General features: G+C 43.0%; 1 protein-coding gene across 1 annotated transcript in view; it reads left to right on the forward strand.

Annotated features, from left to right (window-relative positions):
- LOC131671304 (division abnormally delayed protein) overlaps positions 1–19,912 on the forward strand; it is a 93,109-nt gene that overhangs the window by 13,379 nt on the left and 59,818 nt on the right. Inside the window, exon 2 of the mRNA XM_058947639.1 lies at positions 1,658–1,798. Within this exon, the coding sequence (XP_058803622.1) occupies positions 1,658–1,798 (141 nt within the window). The remainder of the gene's footprint in view (positions 1–1,657; positions 1,799–19,912) is intronic.

Here is a 19,912-nt window from a genome sequence, read left to right on the forward strand (position 1 = left end):
AATTAGCCTCTTACGCCCGAGTCTTCGATGCGCGCTCTTTATCCCAAGCGGCTTTTCGCCGTATTCGCGTGCGTGCGCCCGATCGACTTCCACGCTAATTAATCAAGGCGTGCTCGGCCACGAGAGCGGGAAACAAGAGCAAATACGAGACGCGCTCTCCATATCGGCCTCGCTGAGATAAATGAGCTTGCAGCCGGGCCGCGATCGCCGATCGATTCCCGCGAGACGCCGCAAGATTAATTTTTGTCGCCGTGCCGGCCGTTCCTCGGCCCTCGCGCGAGAGCCAAGTCGCGAGGCAGGTGGCGATCGATCATAGCGCTCGCCGTTAGATACGCATCGAGTTTGCCGCGTCGCGCGCTCGACAGCTAGAAAGTTTTGCGCTTCGAATGAAATTGATTGCGCCGGCTCGCGGACCCGATGGCGAACGGTCCGGCCCCGCGGCTTCGAGCCTCGATTTTCGAGACGCGACCACGAAACTAATCGGCGCAGAGAAGAGCGTACGTCAAGGGCAAAGTAGAGCCACCGCCATTAATTGGATTAATTACCTCTGAGCCGCCGCGCGCGCAGCGTGTGACGCTCGAGGCTTCCCAGCGACGGATGAATGGGCAGAACGGAGAGGATGAATGGGGCTACTTGAAGTTTCTCCTTTTGTCTTTCTTTCATTCCCTCCGAGAGGCATGTGTCTTTCAATCTGGCGGCAAGCTTTTGCACATCTTATACACGTGCTTCCGCTCCTCGCACGCTCCTCCTCCTCCTCCTCCTCCTCCTCCTCCTTCTCTTCGCCAAGTGTGAGAAGGGCTATTTATGTGTCAAGTGCATTTATACGCGTCGGCGGTGCGCTCGAAAGCTGCGCGGGCTTCCTTTCCCCAAGCTACTCGTGATTTTCGCGAAGTCGGAAATTGACGTTTTCGAAAGCCCCGCAAGCTCGATTCCCTGTGTCGCTCGCGTGATTCGAGGCAGGCACGTCAGCGGCGAGGTGACTCGAACCGCGCGAGCGCCTCCGTATTCCAACGAACAACTTGCCCGACGAAACGTCCGCGCGCTGACCCATTTGTCTGGCGGCTCGTCGCGAGCGCGGCGTTCGAGCTGATACGCGGGCCAGGAGCGAGCGTGCGGCACAAAGGGGCGGGGGGGGGGGGGGGGTGCGAAGTGCCGGCTCGGCTTTCAATTTTCTCGCCTTCTCTTTTCGTCCGTGCGCCGCGGCAGCCGCGAGATGTCTTCGCGCGCGCCAATCGAACGTGCTCCGTTCGCCCTGCAAAATGCACCGATAGCTCAACGGCAAAAATGGCTGGATATATATAGAGCTCCTTCTTTTCATCGACGCGCGCCCTATTCAGTCGAGCTTTGTTACGAGATTTTTAATGAGAGCGTCTTCTTGTCTTCCATTCCGCTCAATAACCGAGGCTCTAACGTATAGCTTGTGTATTCTATTGTGCGCATGGAGACAAAAAGAGGTTAGTCAGAGAATAGATAGGTCAAGTGGTGTATCGCGTAGATATTTTTCAAGCGCGACATTGGACGATTCACGGCTGATCGTTGGATTTCTCATTCGCGCGGATAAATTTATAACGCGCAGCCTTGTTTTCGAGACACCGTCACCTAATATCGCGGATAAAAGAGATAAAAATTTAACGAGCGCTTGTATTTCTGTTTGCAGCGATCTGCGGCGGACGCTGCTGCGATCGTGACATGGAAGAGCAGCTACGCCAGCAGGCCAAGGATGACTTCCACAGTCAGATTCATCATCACAGTCGCAGCTTGCTTGGTCTCTTGGCAACAACCTCCGACGCGCTCAGAGGTAAGTCTTCGGCTTCGATCTGACGTCGAACAAATCAGCCGGCCAATAGTGCGTATCGCTTCTATTTTTCACCGAAGGAGCACAATGGGCTCGGAGATTAAATTGTCCTCGAGCGAAACGAGGCAAATAAAGCGCCGGAGAGCGAGAATTTCTGTCTGTCTCTCTCTCTCTCTCTTTCTCTCTGTCGCCCTCGGCGAGGCTTCATTTTTCCCGAGCTTACGCGCGCCAAAGCAGATTTAATTAAAGACGAGACGAGGCTGCTGCGAGCCGCCGTCATAAGCTTTCGCTCGCGAACGGCATGTTTTTTTTCCTTCGTTCCCTCTCTTTGATCAAATATCGAGTGGAGAAGTGTATTTCAAACGCTGGCTTACTTATACCGAAGGCTGAGAATGATCGCGAAAAGAGGAGAGGAAAGAAGCGTGTATTTGCCTGCTTTACACGTCGTAGAATCCATTTTCGAGTCTCATGTCCTAATTGACTGAAAAACCAGGCGACAAGCCATAACCGTCGTCGTCATCATTCACTTCCTGGGGGGGAAAAAAATTGAAGCCTTCCGAGGGACATCGAATTAAAACGCTTGGCTATTTCTCTATTTCTTCGTGTCCCATCCCCCCACATGCTCACGGCGACAATTCGCCGGGGAGAACGCGACACGTGTTCTTCTTCCTTTACTCCGGGGAGAAATTGTCGTCGTCGTTGTCGTTGCATTGTGCCGCGTGCGAGGAGCTGTATTATCGATATCCTTTTTTTTTTCTCCGTTCCTTTTGGTTTGTCAGGTGTTGTCGACGTGCTCTGCGACTTTTTTTTTTGTTTATTTGAAAGGGAATGAGAGTTCAATTGAATATTCGTTCTCTATTTTGTTTCTTTTGGTTTTGGTGGCAAAAATTCGCTTCGAGATCCCGTTGTTAATAACAAAAGTGCATTTGGCAACGCGAGGAATAAAAAAGAGAGAGCAGGATCGGAATTTCGTCGAACGCACCCTTTCTCTCCTTTTCAAGTGCGAGTATACGTATGCGTATCCTTATCTTTAAACTCCTTTTTATTTTCTGCGAGAGAGCCCACGCTTCGTCGCATATTTACCCACGCGCGGGTCTGAGATACGACGTTTCCCATGTAAATCGATTTTTCCTTCTTTTCCGCGTTTCGTCAAATCGAATCGTAGTTAATATTATTCCGCGCACAAGCGAATATTCCATTTGAAAATTCACCGGTGTTTCGTCTCTTCTCTTTTCCCCTATTTTTAAAAATCCAACATCGGCAATTCAAACGCAAACTTAGTCTCTGTTTATCTGAGAAATATCGACACAAATATCCCCGGGAAATTGAGCAGACGGCGAAAAATTGAGGTTGGCGCGGCGTAAAAGGCCTCGAGGCCAAAAAAAAACACGCGTTGGCAAGATCGAGGCCGAGCGGCGCGGCCAGCAAAGAGCAAGCGAGAACGGGCCTTTATAAGTGTCATCGCCCGGGCAAATTGCAGCTCGCGCGCGTGGGCGCAAGCTGCTTTTCCAGTCTACAGACTATACGCTGCCACCGGTGGCACGCGCTGACTAACTGCCCTTCCCCGACAGTTCTCTAACACCTCTCTTATCTCTCTGCCATGCGTATCGTCGTTCTCTCGCTTCTCCGTCATCGACACCGAGCAATAACGCGTTTGCGTCGGTTGGAAGCGACCCCGACATAATTTACCTTTCAATGTCTATTGTTATCGTCAGTTCGCGCCACACTTGTTGAATAATTTTGAGAGAGCCAATTTCATCCGTCGGCAAATGCTGTCGCGTAGCAATGAGGATGCTAAATAAACATTTCCCGCTGGATTCGATCGAATCGCTCGTAATTTGCCGCGCGAGAGTGACATCAATATCGAAAACGCGCTGTAAATAACGCTGAGAAACTGATCCTCCCCAATCCATGTACATCCCTGAACGCGTATGCGCGTCGGCCGGCGACAATAATTAAAAATAAATTCATCGGCATTAATTGGTAGTCCGCGCCAGTCGCACTGACAAAGGCAATTAAAACGCGCCGCGCGTAAAATGACATCACACCCGCGATGTGCACACTCTCGTCCTCCGAAAATCTGTGCATCTCTCGGGGCACGCGCAATGTTTTCAATTAAACAAAAGAGAAAATAGAAAAAAATACGCGAACGCACTTAGCATGCGAATCGCGCTCGATCGATAAAACTCGCGCCAAAAAATACAAAAGGACACTTCGTTCTCTTTCATCTGACGGGATCACGGACATTCCCGTCGCTTCGTCTCGAAGTCTCGAAAGCCGATCGGGCAATCTCGCGGGGAATGAGCTTCTTGGCGAACTTGCAAGCGAATGCCTGCACTGCGCTTTTTCCTCGGGAAGCCCGCGACTGGAAGCGGAACGTTTCCGGCCGATCCGGCAAATTGTCGAAGCACGAGTGCGTTAATGACTCTGGAAATGGCCATTTCGGGCATAACAACGCGAGACTACGCTCCCCTTGCCGATCAAATCAACATTCAGAAAAGCATCTCGCGGAGCGTCAAGTTTGATGCCGTGCCGTTGGTCGTAGCCATCACCAGACGCACGCACAAAGCTATACGGATATGCGCATCCCTTTCTGCTGGGTGAGCGGCGAAAGAAAAACGCGACGATTTCCACCGACGAGGGATTTTACTGTCAAATCGATTTCCATTGGCGTACTCGCTGGCGAGAGGGGGGGGGGGGGCACGGAAATAAAAGAAGCCACTTTTGCCTTGTGGATTTTTCGTCTTTCTGTTTATCTTTTATCTCCTTGATCGTCGTCGCAAAGCGGACAGTTATCGACATACGTGCACGCGGCCCGCGTGATTCGAAAGCGCGTAGCTTGGCCCCGCGCCATTGCGGGGGCAATCGTGGCCGCACATTTTCTCGCGCAGCGAAGAAGTCGCCGATAAAACGTGTCGCGCGCGTCAACGGGACGCACTCGTAAGCTGCTCGGCGTCGCGAGGCGTTTACCATTTGAAGCGCGTCCCCTTTCGCTCGACGACACAAGTACGAAACGACTCTATCGAGAGCGTCGCCGCGTGCATGCGTGTGCGCGCGCGCCTTGCCACGTTATATGGAGATTAGGAAATCCGGCGCGCCACGGCGGACGCTGGCAGACGCTATTCTTCTTGCTGAATTATTCAGCGGTTATTAAACTCATCGGTCCGGCCTGTGTGCCTGCGTGTGTGCACTGTGCTACGCGGACTGTGCGCGATTGAGCTTCTGGGATTTGCCGCTCGAATAAGTTGAATAGTTATTACGAGGTGTGCGCTGCAGTGCCACGATTTCTCATTCGCTGCGCTCGAAAATTTAGCAAACTATTTCTTACCGTTGTTCCATATCTTGCGTTTCAAAAAGACCACTCGTTGATCGTCAAATTGCGATCGACTTGTACCAATTTTCGTGTGTCATCGCCATAGACCATATATGATCTCAACAGGATGTGTGTGCCCGTGTGCGTGTGTCTATTGGACCGTGTCTTTGTTAAAAGTTTCAGCATTGAATGTGTGAGTGTGTATGAGCAAGAGAGAGAGAGAGAGAGATCCTCCTAACGCTTTTATCCAATTGGGAATTAAGTGCTAAGCTACAAGCGAGCGAGCGAGAGAGAGAGAGAGAGAGAGAGAGAGAGAGAGAGAGAGAGAGGGAGAGAGAGAGACAAGACTAAATGAATGCTTTTAGCCTTAGCCGAACAAACAAGTTTAGCAATCATTGTCAAGAAATTACTCCAATCGCCGATCTTTAAATTACCCTGACTATACTTGCTGATGCTTCCATTCGTTAAAACTTACGCTCCGTTGTCGTCGTCATTGTGTCGACTGCCGTAATTACTCGCACTCGAACGCGGGAAAGGATCAACCGTTGTGTATTTTTCTATTGTGTGTCGATCGATTAATTTTTTTTTTTTTCAGCTCTTCAAAAAACGTGTTTTTGTTCGGTTTGAAAGTAGTATTATTAGTTTCGATAATAGAAGTCGCAAGCTCGTGCTTTTCCATCCTTTTCAATCCGTCCTTCGATTTCTTTCATTCGGTTCTATCTCAATTCTCCAGCGAACGTCCTTCTTGTTATTTGAAGTTTTTATTCGCACCAAATTTCGTCAGCGTGTGTACGTCAGAATGAATAATTCATAATAATTTTATTAAGAGTTCGGTTTGCTTTTCCTTCCGCGATAACTGGTCACTCAGACGGTAGAGAATTAGCGTAAAATATTTTTCTCGGGGTTGCTAAACGTGTTACAGTGAATTATATCACACGCGCCGGTTTTAGGTAAATTGCTCAGGCGTGAAGCCGCCACACGCGCGGAACGAAACGGTTTCGAGTGATGTGTGTATTTTGTGCGTGTTCGGAGTTTTTTTTATTATTTTAACAGCCGTAAGGACGTTTACGGGATCGGTCGTCTTCTCGTGTTATATATACATGAGAAGTGATTAATCGCTTAAAAATGTGAATGATATACCGTAGATAATACTTTTGACGTTATTTTACCAGCGGTAATTAGTTATAGATATTTCGTAAATAATCTATTTATAATGGTCAGCAGTAGAATGATTATAAATGAATATAGCTACTACAGATCAACTTCATCCATTTCGAACATATTTATCGCTTTGAAGTTCCGGGACTAACTTTCTGTGTATAACGTCAAATAAACGTTATTTTGGACTGATGAAGTACTTGTCGGACTATGTATTTACTCACATTTATAATTGCAAAACAAATCGCCTGTTAATATTCAGACCACGAGAAAAATGAAACTGTAATTGAATTTGAAACTATTTACGTTGCTCCAATGATTGATATCGTGCTGTCCGATGAATTATTAGAATCGAACGCTCCGCGTGACTCAGCTGCGTATATCACATGTGCACGCATTCAAAATTATACACTGTCTCATTGATTTACGTGATTGCTCACTAAATAATAACGGGAACTTGGCGACTGCTCGCGAAAATCTGAGGCGAGGCGAAACTTCCGTCAACTCGAACATACTGCTGGCTTGGCGATTGTTTCGTAAACTCTACTTCGACGATCGCGCGAATCTGCATAAACGGGTTATGCTTTATCGCTCGCAACGCAATGGAATCACTTGCAAGACGGTGCACGTACTCTATAAAGAATACACGCTAGGCAATGCTACTTTCACGAGTAGAAAACACCTAGCAATCGGCCACTTCGAGAAACGATACTCGTAGACTGATAAACCAATCGTGAATGTAAAACGTCCATGTGTTTTCCAGCTGTCGACTGGCGTTAAACGAGAGAAAGGGGGCGAGAGAGAGAGAGAGAGAGAGAGAGAATCTCTCTCGGCGCGCGCGCGTGTATATCGTTTACGTGCACGCGACAATAACAGGCCGCGCGCTGTGAAGCAGATTAGAGACGCGCGTTAGCTTGTAATAATTCGCACCGACTGGACAAACCGTAACTTTCGGTTGATTGCAAGCCTCCTCGCTGTTAGCCGAATCGTTCGTGGAGAGATTTCAATGTTCGGCTTTTTTTTTTCACTGCTCGCGTGCGCGCGGCAAGCAGGCGAGCGCGCAGAGCGAACAAACGGGTCACGAGAGCTTCCTCGACGCGCCGAGCTTTCGCACGCGAGATATTCTCGAAAATTGCGGGTGAGCTTGGATACGGGGCTTGCTCTTCTTTGGACGCTCTCTTGTCACGAGAATAACGGCCGCGCGGGGCTCGGTGCAAAGAGACAACGCAGTTTCTGACTATCGGGTTTCGTTTCTGCACGCAGACCTTTCTCCGCGTGCTCGTTGTTTCGCCAGTAGTTTCTTCACGGTCGGATAGAGGGACGTTGAGATGTTACTTCGCGTAGTCGAAAATTTCTCGAGTCTCGCGCGTTTGTTGCTCTTACGCGTGATTTACTTGTATAATGACGTTGCCAGTGTCGAGCGACTCGTCGAGTATTTCGCTGTATTTAAAACTTTCAACATTTATTTTTAATAACAATGCTGCTGACTGTAGTCGCATTCAATAACGGCTCGATCTACATTTATCATCGACAAAATTATTCAGACTCATACAATTATTCGTAAACTCAGCTTATAATACGAAACAGTTTTATTTCATTGCATGTTTTTTAAAAACGATATTTCATTGCTTTACAGGATTTTCAACTTACTCGATGGTCTCGTTAACTTCCCAGAATCAAATGCTAAACGTAACAAAGCGTTTTGCTGTCGATAAATAAAAATGGTAATAATAAGCGTCGGCGGCGGGCAGTCGTTTCTTTTATTTCTAACGCGACAGTTTCGAAAGAGTAGGGGGTTGCTTAAAAGTTGCCCTTGCAATCCCGTTACTTTGTGACATTCAATAACCTGAAAGCGAACTGGAAATTAGCATGGCAATTGCTGGAAGGGCTTTTGTTTTTTGTGCCTTTCAACGCAGCAGCAGAGAGATCGAAAAGTTGTTACAATCCGCCGAAGCAGAAAGAGAAGAATCGCATAATCCGCGAAGGGAGAGCGAAGAGCAAGAGAGTCATTGCAATAGAATCTGAATTGCGAGCTTCTTATTTACGAGCTTTTAACAAGATTAAGCACGTACAGAGAGAAGTAGTCTCGGCCCCCTTTTCTTTTTATAGTTAAATCCAGTTCTTCGGTTCCCGCGAGAAAAGCTGTTGTCTTTGCTTATCTTCTTTCGATTCAGCGTCTTTTCTTTATAAATAGTTGATATTGCATTCAACGTTAACAACGTGCACCTTTAACAGGCGCCTTTTCATCTTAGTCGCTAGCAAGGGGCGAAATTGCGATTGACAATTTGACCTCGGCAGCGGGAAATCTAATTACACCTCGACAGCAAACTAAGTTCTCGATGTAGCAAAAGCTTCTCTCTCTCTCTCTCTCCCTCCCTCTCTCTCTCTCTCTCTCTCTCTCTCTCTCTCTCTCTCTCTCTCTCTTTTACTCCCAATTTGTGCCGGCGAATCATGGATTCATGGATTCAGTTCACGTGCGCACACGTGGTTCTGTACTTTCCCTCGCAAGGACACGAGGCGGTAGAGGCTTAAAATTGGATTTTGTTACGTTTACACGCGCTCGTGTCTGTGTACGTCGCCTAGCGTCCGATAGAGATGCGCGGGATTTGTTTGTCATCGTGCCAAGTGTGTAGCTTGCAGCTGGCTTCTCTATGTACTATCCATACTGTCCTCTCCTTGATTGCGCTCTCACTGCACTGCGGCTCTGATCTTTCTTATCTTTGCGTTACTTTCTTTCCAGATTATAGTCTCATATTTTTCTTCGCTACTGGAAAGCGCATTTTGATTTTTGAAAAGTTTCCTCTGCTGTTCAATGTACGAATGGGTTGGGAAAAAAGTGAGTGTGCCGGCTTTCAATGGGAACAATAGTAATATTAGGTTTACTGCGTTTTATCATAAATTTATTGACACCCACTTAAAAAACTTACAATCGGAATTCTAGTCCTATTTGTTGTTTATCTATTTCGTAACTACACGCGTAAAAAATATACTAATTAACCATTATCCATTAATTATATAGTTCGCTTTAGATGAGGTGGTAATTGTTAAATAGAAATAAATACTTTTATTGATGAAATGAGCTAGATAATTTTGCAATTTATCTTATTTGTAATAATGTCGAAAGTGATGAAAATGTAACGTGTCGAGTCAAATCCTTCAAAATTTATACGATGACTTTCCTTATTATAAAAAAAACCGTACCCTCCATTTTATCATCTCATTCTTTAACGACTGCTCTCGTCTTGGAAAAAAAAAAATTTCACGACACGTCGTTTTCTCACAATAAAACAGCGACACGACAACGCCAGCAGCGACTCACTCAACTGCCAAATCTGTCGAGCCATCGACAACTCAATCTCACGATCCGAAAAACGCCCGTCGCGAAAAAAAAGCCGAAGTCTCCCCGACGCAAAAATGCAGTTTTATGGCTCATAGACCACAACCGAAAAAAAGAGAGGCAGCAAACACGAAGAGCTAGTAAGGGAGGGAGGGAGGGAGAGAGAGAGAGAGAGAGAGAGAGAGAGAGAGATAGAGCGACATCCCATGATGATGATCGGGCGAGAAATAGAGTCGTCGTGTCCCGCTGAGTTGACTGCAGTGTGTCGGCAGCGGCGACGGGTGTATGCGTGTGCTTTTTTTTGCGGCACATGCACATCCGGCACGAGAGGGGCACTTCCGACGATTAGCCGGACGTCGTTAGCGTTATTAAGTGGCCAGGAGCCACCGAGAGAGAGTTTGGTATTTGTCTAATCGTTTCTTTGCTCGCTGCAACGTTCGTTTTTTTTTACTATTTTGATTGGCGCACGGAGTAATTGGCCATCGCATTGTATTTTAATTAACGGTGCATTCGTTGTGTAAAACCCAATGTTGAATTCTCTTTCTTCGCTAGAACCTGAACGTCCATTTGAATGCTATTACTTATGGGCACACCGGAAAGACACTTTCAATAGAACTTGGCTTCAAAGTTCAATCTATTTTCGCGCTTTTATTCTTGAGCGTCAGAGTCTATTCGAAGAATTCTTTTGAAAGTTTGCGGAGTTGCTACTTTTACTGGTCTATTTTTTCCATCAATTATTCTCCATTTCCTCGCGCTTCTTTTAACTACTGCGGCTATTAACCATTAAACTCTTTTTTTTTTCTTTTTCAACCAATCCGAGCGTACGGTAATCAATTAGTCAGACAACGGCGCGAAAATAACAGCCCGCACGCGAGATTCAATGCTACACTCGAGCCGAAAAGCTCAGCGATGGGCGCGTAACCGGCCGCGCACTTCGTTCAATATCCTTCCAACGACGCGCAAATCTTACGTGGGTCATCTGCGACTGAGCATGCGTGCGAGCGCGTGTTGTTGCCTCGGTAACATGGACCCGCGCGCCGATCAAAGCCTTGCTATTTTCGAACTCTGCATTCACTGTCCACGTAACGCGATGAAAACTGCCTGTGCCTTGGCTAGAGCGTTTGAGTAAATCACGAATCTTTGGATTCCCGACGAGCAAAAGATTGCCAAGTTAGCAATAGCCGTGGGATTCGAAGTAGCTCGATTCTCGTCGTGGAATGCTAATACCGAGAGTCGCATTGGCTCCGGCAAGCTGCTGATTTCACACGCAATGTTCTCGTAATAAATAAAAGTTTTTTTTATTCGACGAAGCGACGAAAAAAGTTGCCGTCTGCGCGGGCTATAGTAATCTCAAATTTCCCGAACAAATGACAGCGGCCGACACAGCCACGGCAGAGAAAACGAGCAGCGATTTGCCATCGGTTTAAAAACTGGATAATGTACAGGAGTCCGAGGACTGCGCACGGCAATTTTCCTCTCATCGCAATACTGCCCATCGCATGCATCACGAACGCGCGTATTAACGACGTACGCATGTGCGCCACGCGCACTCGGGCATCCGCCTCAATTTACCCACGAGCTAAATCACGCGGATATATCGCGCTCGATATCTCAATCGGCGTGCCAATTATGCGCGTAAATCTCGTGACGATTAGCCTGTGACAAGGCGCCATTTGGCCGCTGCCCGACACTTTGCGCTTGACGCTCGCCGAAAAACGAGAAGAAAGGAAACTTGGCTTTCCTGAGCTATCGAACCACAGGTGCTAAACGCGAGTGTTAATTAAACCGCGCGGCGGCGGCAAAACGGTCCCCCCCCCCCCCTCTCTCTCTCCCTTTTCTCGCGAGCGTTAATCAAACGGACGGCAGCGGCGCTGGCTTTTAATTGTTTTTCTTCATCCAGTTGCGGCAGAAGTCAGCCGCCCATTCTTCCGGGAACACGTAATTATTTTCGGTTGCGCGCGCCTTTGGTTAATTACTTCTGCAATTTTAAGGGGGGGGGGATCCCCTTGAAAACCATAGCGCGATTGTTAATGGGTTCGGAAAATTCCCGGCCAATTTTCACAGGCCAGCGCGTTATTCAACTGCGAGAACGTTTTGCTTTCTAGTCGCTCGAGGCTCGAGGATCGCGTGTCAATTGATTTGAGCTTTGTCAGATGCTTTTTTTTTTTGATCGTAGTTCAGCAGCTGGACGAGTTTCGAAGCCGGACTGCGTGCAATATTTCTGACTGCGCCGTATACACCTGCGTGTGAGTTTGCCTGAGCCTGTAATGAAATATTCATCAAGCACGTTCTATCACAGGTTGCGATCACCGTAACCGTAACAATGTTCCTTGCGCGCAAGATCATTTGCAAAAAAATGCTAGCTTCTGATAAAACCATCCGAATGGAAAGCACTAAATATTTCGATATGAAAGTCTTCTTCTCTCTTTCTCTTTCTATGTTGTACTTAACCTGCTTAGCCCCGTTCGCGAGGCATTTGAGTCGAGTACAGCAGTATTAAGCTCGCGCGATATCTTATCGAAGGCAGCGTCACGTACGCGCGAAGGGAGCCTTCATATTGCACGATTTTCGCATGTTATCTTATCTGGCGTGCTCTCTCTTTGCGTGGCGTCCTTTATCGCGATGAGTCCTTTTATTTATTTCACTTGTTGCCGTCCGATCACGGATTACATGCGCTTGTGCGCACCATTAATTCCCCGTGTTATTTATCGGTTGTTTTTTGATTATATATACGAGTACACGATCCGATCAACACGCGTTATTTGTCAAGTTGTCAATTCGCATTTTTCCATCCATCAAGCTTCTGACAAACTGTCAGGCACGCGGCAAATAGTCGACTTTCGCAAAGGCAATAGCTGATTTCACTCGCGGTAAAAGCCAAATAGCCAATTGGAATTTCCCCCAAGCGCGCGAAAACCGGCGTCGACGATATTTGCATCTAAATCTAAAAGGCAGGCAGGCAGCAGCGCGTGTACCAATAAATCGCCACTGCCAAACAGATAATATCGCGGCGAACTTCGGAGCACGCATGTGTCGAGGAAGAGAAAAAAAGTTTTCAGTAAACGACTTTCTCCCTAGTACGAGCAGGCATGCATGTATATCCTATTTCCTTCATTCCGATCTGGGTTGAAAGCTCCACGCTCGCGCTCGGAGCATACGTCCGCGTGTCTCGGTGCTATTTCAGGAAAAGGAAAAGAGCCGTTCTCTCGCGCGCGATAATCCATTATCTTCGCTTGTCTTATGGGTGACCCATTTGAACGCAATAACGAGTCGATTGTTTTCGAGGCTTTGATGAACTGATTAACCGCTCATTCGAGGTGGCTTCGCTTCCTTTGGGGGGTTGAGACTTTTCACGCGATTGAAACCTCTAAACCATTTTGTTTCTATCAGGAATGTTGCGAGGCCAACCAAATAAGATTTTGTATCCTGTCATTTTGTCCCTGCGTCGGTAGTCGAGTGCCACTGACATTTTTCTTAAAAAGAACAAAATTGCGTCGTATCTTAAATGACAGCTGAACGCTCAATCGTAATATTCAGAAAAGTTGACAAGGACAGCCGATTCTTTATCGATATCAGTTTTGGTCAACATTTTGGGCAGACTTTCTTTTGGTTATGTGTACAAAGTGCCATTGAATATAAAATCAAACAACGCTAGATTCGGCTTTGAAAACGAACTAGCGAATGCACGCAGTCCGGTAAAAGAAAACTCGCGATCGACGGAAATGAGCGAAGGCAATTCGGCAGTCGCTCGGTTAGCTGAATCGCCGAAACTCATCTCACAGGGGCCTAATCTCAAGCTAGCAAGGCGTGTAATCGATACTTCTTTTTTTTTAGCTGTCGCGCTTGCCGATGGAACGCGCGTATAATATATACCAGAGGTGCTCGAGCTGCACACTCTTGCTCGGTGGTACAGTTCCCACGTACCTTTTACACCCCTCTTGTTCTTCTCTCATCCTCTCTCCCTTTCTTCCTTCTTTACTCCCCTCCCTTGCCTGCTGACGACGACTTTTTTTCCTCTCTCGCTCTCAACGGCAAGCCCACGCACACTATGTGGCTATTTGCAACTCGCCCTCTCTCTTTTTCCATTTGCCGCTAGTTTCTTTGCTTTCTTTTCTTGTTACGCACGGTGTGAGAGATGGGATTGCCGTTTGCAAGATTTTTGTACGCGCGAGTGTAGCAATTTCCATCCCGTTGCTACTTGCTCATCGACAGACAGCTTTGGCAAGCTACATAATGATCGGTCTGACCACAAATCAGCCTTTCGCGCGAGGAGAGGAAACGCGATGAAAATTGATGAAAATTATTGCTTCGATCTCTTTTGTTTACTTTTTCTTTCAGAATTGCACTCGTCGGTAGAGTTGTCCGATTTAATTGTCAAGGCTGCCAAATAAATTTCAACATAGCTCTTGTATTTTTGTTCAGATGTGACAATCAAATTGATTTTTTTACCACTAGACGATGTATTGATATAACCGACGTGGTGCAAGCGTATCTTCGTTCATGTAACTAAAAGCAGAAACATCTTTTGTACATTAAAAAAAAAGACTGCAAGAAAATGAATATTATTAAGTGTCTAACATATACAACACATTACTGCGTGATAAAAAACATACGACTTATCTTGTCTATCGCTGACATGCATAAATTGGCGCCTACAATTTACTCTCCAGTCAAAGCTAAATAGGTGTAACGCAATTGACCATCAATACTCCAGATACAAGCGAATCCAAATATACGAACAATGTAGCGATTCTGTGCGAGCAATCGAATACAAATTTTCGCTAACGGTACGAATTAACGACTGACGCCCTTTAAATGGCATTGTAGTTGGGCTGCTTGGTTTCTCCCTCTCTCTTTTTCTCTTCTATATACACTGCGGCGGTGGCGCTAAAATAAAATGAGCAGAAAGCGCGTGGAATGCCGAAGCAGCTCCGGGCCAGAGCCGGTCCGAGAATGTGTGCTCCCAAGGCGGCTCCGCCAGAGATGTTGCACTCGCTAAGAACAAAGAGGCATTCACTGCAGCTCTCTCTCTCTTTCTCTCGCGCGCGTTCTCTCTCTCTCTCTCTCTCTCTCTCTCTCTCTCGTTCAGGATACCGCTCTGTTTGTCTGCGCATCTACGTGTATGTATTTCTCGATCCCATTCTACCGATCTGTATACAAGTGCGAAAGCTTCATTGTTGCACATCCAGATGCGATTTGTTGATGCGACATCGCTTCTAAACTGATTGCTTTTACAGCGTTACATGGATAAACAATTGATGAGTGCTCATCGGCGTGTGTGGTAACGGACTCATTGTCTTTTTGTTGTACGGTCCATCCGATAGAGAGAATCTTATGAATCTTCAACTCGAACGAACCGAGCGAACGAACGAAAGAGAGAAGCGAAGACGAAGAAAAAGGGATAACAAAGCCCAAAAAGCAATCGGCGAGAGCGAAAGAAAGAACCGCGCACACGTGTCAAGAAGTCGCGTGCAAAAAAAAGCCCACTGAACAGCTTTCTGCGTGAGGCAGCCTATTTTCCACCGAGTAATCGATCCTTGCTCTGTTATTTGTTTTATCAGCGATTGACTCACTGTTTGATGAACTAAGTTTCAGGAATTTAAGTATATCACATATTAAGTATACCATAACGAACACTGAATTGTTACTTGAATGGTTCGTTAACTTTCTACTTAAAAACAAACGTTTATACCATCATTTGTCAAAATAATATTTTGAAGAAAGATACCAAGGAATTTAAGGTCCTCGAAGGTTCTGCTGATACAAAGATTCGTAAACATCAGAGGGTATCTATGTTTGATGATTTGCTGTACCCTCACGGGTATCAAGAATCTATAAACGTCCTTTAAATTTCCTGCGGATACAAAATATTGAAGATACCAGAAGGTATCCTTATGCTTGGTGAATCGGTACTACCCGTTGAGTACTAACAATTCGTCAGTCCTTGAGGCAGCTTCGGATTGTCGATTTTCACAGAAACCTAGTTACCCACATTGTTTGAATCGAGAATCAATGGTGTTTATGGTCAGATTTCAGTGATTTTAAAATCCATTCTTGGAGGAACCAGTCATATCGCTATTTGATTTATCCATATTCATTACTGGATTATTACTGGTTGCATTTACATCATCATTTTCCAATAAATTACTTGAACAATTAGCAGTTATGATCATAGTTTTATATTCAATTGTAAAATCATATGGATACTAACAACTCTAATACTTAAGCAAATTATGGTAAGAAATACAGAGTACTCCCGTGGATTAACCTTAAGTTTGCTTATCTGATAAAATGAATTACGCATTATTGAATCTAGAAATATTATGTTTCCTTATTGTGAGTATTCTAATGCATATTCATAACATAATTAATATCTAACATATCTAAAGCTCTTATCAATTTTTATTGATTTATGAATCAACGTCATCAACAGAATTACATCATTTCCTTATTTGTATCAAGTTTTCATTGTTTACGTGATTTAAATCGAGTAACATTATGAATTTAGTTCTTTTCCTCTTTAAAATTTATAACCAGGTGTTTAAAACTTTATTCCAGAGATAAAGATTTGATTTCGAATTCGCCTAACTTCTGTTTAAGAAAGCGACCATGCCATTTATCTTACTTAAAGTATTTGAAAATATCGTCTTACTTTTAATATTTTTGCGCGGAATAATTTAAGAACAAAGAGGAGAAAATCGAAATACCCTATTATCAACTAGATTAATTTCGTCGAACGAATAGAGTTTCCCTTATTAGAATAAATTTTTCTTCACAGACGTAAATGTCATTAAAAATGATTTAAAAAATATCATTTAAATATCGCATCACCATTTAGATAATTTTTTCTTACTTTTATTTATGTATATTAAAAAAATATATTTACAAGAAAAATCTCATCAGGTAGAAGAGAAAGTATTACATAATAATCACAAGTTGATTGTTTTTGATTTGTTTGTTGGAATTGAATTTCAATTATTCTGTCGAGACCAACCCACATTAATTGCTGGATTTTTATTAACAGCCCCTGGGCGATAGTTGATTTCTTCATTAATATAGGAAATGAATCGGGATACATCAGTGAAGGTATCAGGTTCTCCATTAGAGCACTCTCCATCACCGGCAGAAACAATACCAATGACTGTCTTTTTCTCACTGTCTACTAGCGGCCCACCACTATCACCCTGAATTTAAAAAGTAATAGATTTATTTAGATGTCAATGGGGTAATTCAATAGAAATCTTTTACAAGTCATTACCGTGCATGCGCCATATCCTGGACCTTTCTTTGCGCAAATTTTATCGAGACCCACATGCTTTCCCCATCTTTCCGTATAATATTGGTTGCATTCATTTCTGGATACAATCACAGCATCCATTTTCTTGAGCACTGGTGACATTGGACCTGATGCATCGGGAGTTCCGTAGTACGTACTGCCAAAACCACTGAGAATTACTGGAGTCGTAGCAGCAAGTGGTGTATAGGGTGCTGGTAAGTTTATTGTAGCCACTTTACTTGAGATTGTAACGGGTTTTCTAAGCTGCAATATAAAACCATCAAATTAATATCAAGTTCAAACCCTTTGAATTAATTTACATAAAAACTTACGTGGACAATAGCAATGTCATTTTCGTACAAATTGATTGTCCAATCTTTCGTATAACCTGCGTAGTACGATACTCTTTGGATTTTGTACCTCGTTCCGTTACCTATAAGTGCTGAACCTACTTCGACAGTGAGAGGAATTGCGAACCTACCAGAATCAATATCATTTTGAAAACAGTGAGCTGCTGATAGCACATGTCTTTTCGAAATAAGTGAACCACCACACATATGCATGTAGGATCCCGAAACATTCCACTGAATTGATACTTGGTAGGGAAATTCCCCATCTGACGCTATTTCGCCATAGTTTGCAATGCGGGATTGCCAGAAATCACCATCGCTAGCTATAAATATTAATGTTTATTTACGTAAGAACTAAATTATAACTAGATACTTAGCGTTAGAATAATAATTAGAACTAGATTACTCTGTCATTAAAAATCATAAATTTTGCGACATTAAATAAAAAAGCTTTACATTAATACGTTTATATTGGTTTAGTACAATGGAAAATAATTTGTGGCTTCTATATTATCGCTTTGAAATTTCTATTATTTTAATAACTTAATGTGTTATTAAATAATATTTTAGTTAAAAATGATTTTACAATTATTATGGATGAAAATTTGAATATGTACCTGCAATTCCACAGTAGAAGAGTAGTCCAGTAATTAAGAAATACATATTCTTTACAAAAAAATTACCAAGTATACTCAATTAAACAGAAGTTGTAGCCGCTTATATAGCGTCTGTAATGCTATTTTTAACATACCTAATCGTCAAGTTCAAGAAATACATACTGATATCAACTGACATTTTAAATCATTACATTTCACTTGAAATGATAACAATATTATCATCTATGTGTACAATGCCGTTAACTTTTTGTGTTATCTGCCATCCTATATTGATTAAAATATGTTATTAAATAATATTTTTATAGTTACAAATAACTTTATTATTATAGGGGAATTCTGAATTATTTAATTAATAAGAATTATTTAATTATTTAATTATTTAATAAGAATTCTAAATTACCTGAAGTTTGTGAATTTTTCATTTAAAAACAAAAATTTATACCATTGATTCTTAAAATAATATTGTGAAAGACGGTAGCGAGAATTTTAAGGTCTTTGAGGGTCTGCGGGTAAAAAGATTCAAAAACAAATCTAAGAATATCTTCTTTAACAATTCATTACTACTTGGAGTGTAGAAGGCATTTGAAAGTTTTTAGAGTTTCTACGAATACGAAATATTGAAAATATCAGAGGGTATGCTTGCTGAGTCGGTATTATCCAACGAATACCAAGAATCTGTTAGTCTTTGAGGCGACATATAGTCGATTTCTATAGAAATCTAGTTACCCCGTAGTTTGAATCGAAAACCTATGATGGTTTTGGATAAGATTTTGATGATTTCTGAATCCATTCTTGAAGAAACCAGTAATTTAGAGGGTCTGATGACAGAAATGTGTAGGTTTATCGCGAATTGCATTTACGTAATCATTTCTTAATTATATGGCTTAAACAATTGGCAATTATGTTCAGTGTTATATTGAATTATAAAGTCATATGGATACTAAAAACTTTAATACTTCACCAAATTATACTAAGAAATACGAAGTACTTCCATGTATTAACTGTTAATTTGTTTGTCTAATGGATTAAATTACTCATTGAATCTAGATCTATTATGTTTCTTCATTTTGACTATTAGAATACATATTTATAAGGTAATTAATATCAGAATTAGATTGAAACATACTTATGCTCTTATCAAATTTTATTGATTTATCAATCCAAGTCACTAACAGAATTCAATCACGTCTCAACTTCTTCGTATTTAGTTTTCATGATTCGTCAAAAAGTATGCGAGTCGCGATATATACATTAATCAAACGAATTAAGAGGATGGCGTAGCCACAGGTACCCATATGAAATACATGGGGATCTGTGGGAATAGTCACCGATATTTTCTTAAATTACGTTATTCTTTTTTTATTTTAAACTTTGTGTAAATATTTGACTTATCCCTCATTCCTTAAGTAATTACAAAGGGTAATTAGGTCAGATGTTTACAAAAACTATAAAAGTAAATGAGGATAACAAAATGTACAAGATGAATTTCTGTACTGTGCTCTGAAAACTTCTGAAATCAATTATTTGCATATGTTTCACGAGTTGAAGGAGAAAAGTATACGATCAAGTCGTTCATCGTCTGATTTATGCAAATTGATCGCTGGATTAATACTAATTGATTCAAGCTTATAATTGAAAACTTAATAATGTATGGAATAAAGCGTGATACTTTGGCGGGCGTAAACATTGGGAATGGTGAATTTAAATGATCATCAGAAAGAGCAACAATCACGATTATTTTTCCTTCGATACTGGGTTAGTAATAGCAATAATTTTTCCACGAATTCCATGAAAAAAATAATATTATAATTATACAAAATCTTTCATCAACAAATACACACTGTCATTTCCGACTTCAGAAAGTAGAAGCTTATTTGATCCGAAATTTTTATGCATCTTTGCGCATATTTAACTGATTCTAATTAGGGTGGGCTCATTTGGAAGCGTATGTTTTTGGAATGGCTCAATTTCGACATTAAGTTGACTGAAGCATAACTTTGCGAGTAATTGCTAAAAATTTTAAATCAACTTTTTTATTAATTAATCTGGTTTAGCATTTATGCTTA

This window comes from Phymastichus coffea, unplaced genomic scaffold (genome assembly GCF_024137745.1).
Source record: "Phymastichus coffea isolate CEN01 unplaced genomic scaffold, Cenicafe_Pcof_1.1 PCOF00123, whole genome shotgun sequence".
Classification (NCBI taxonomy): domain Eukaryota; kingdom Metazoa; phylum Arthropoda; class Insecta; order Hymenoptera; family Eulophidae; genus Phymastichus; species Phymastichus coffea.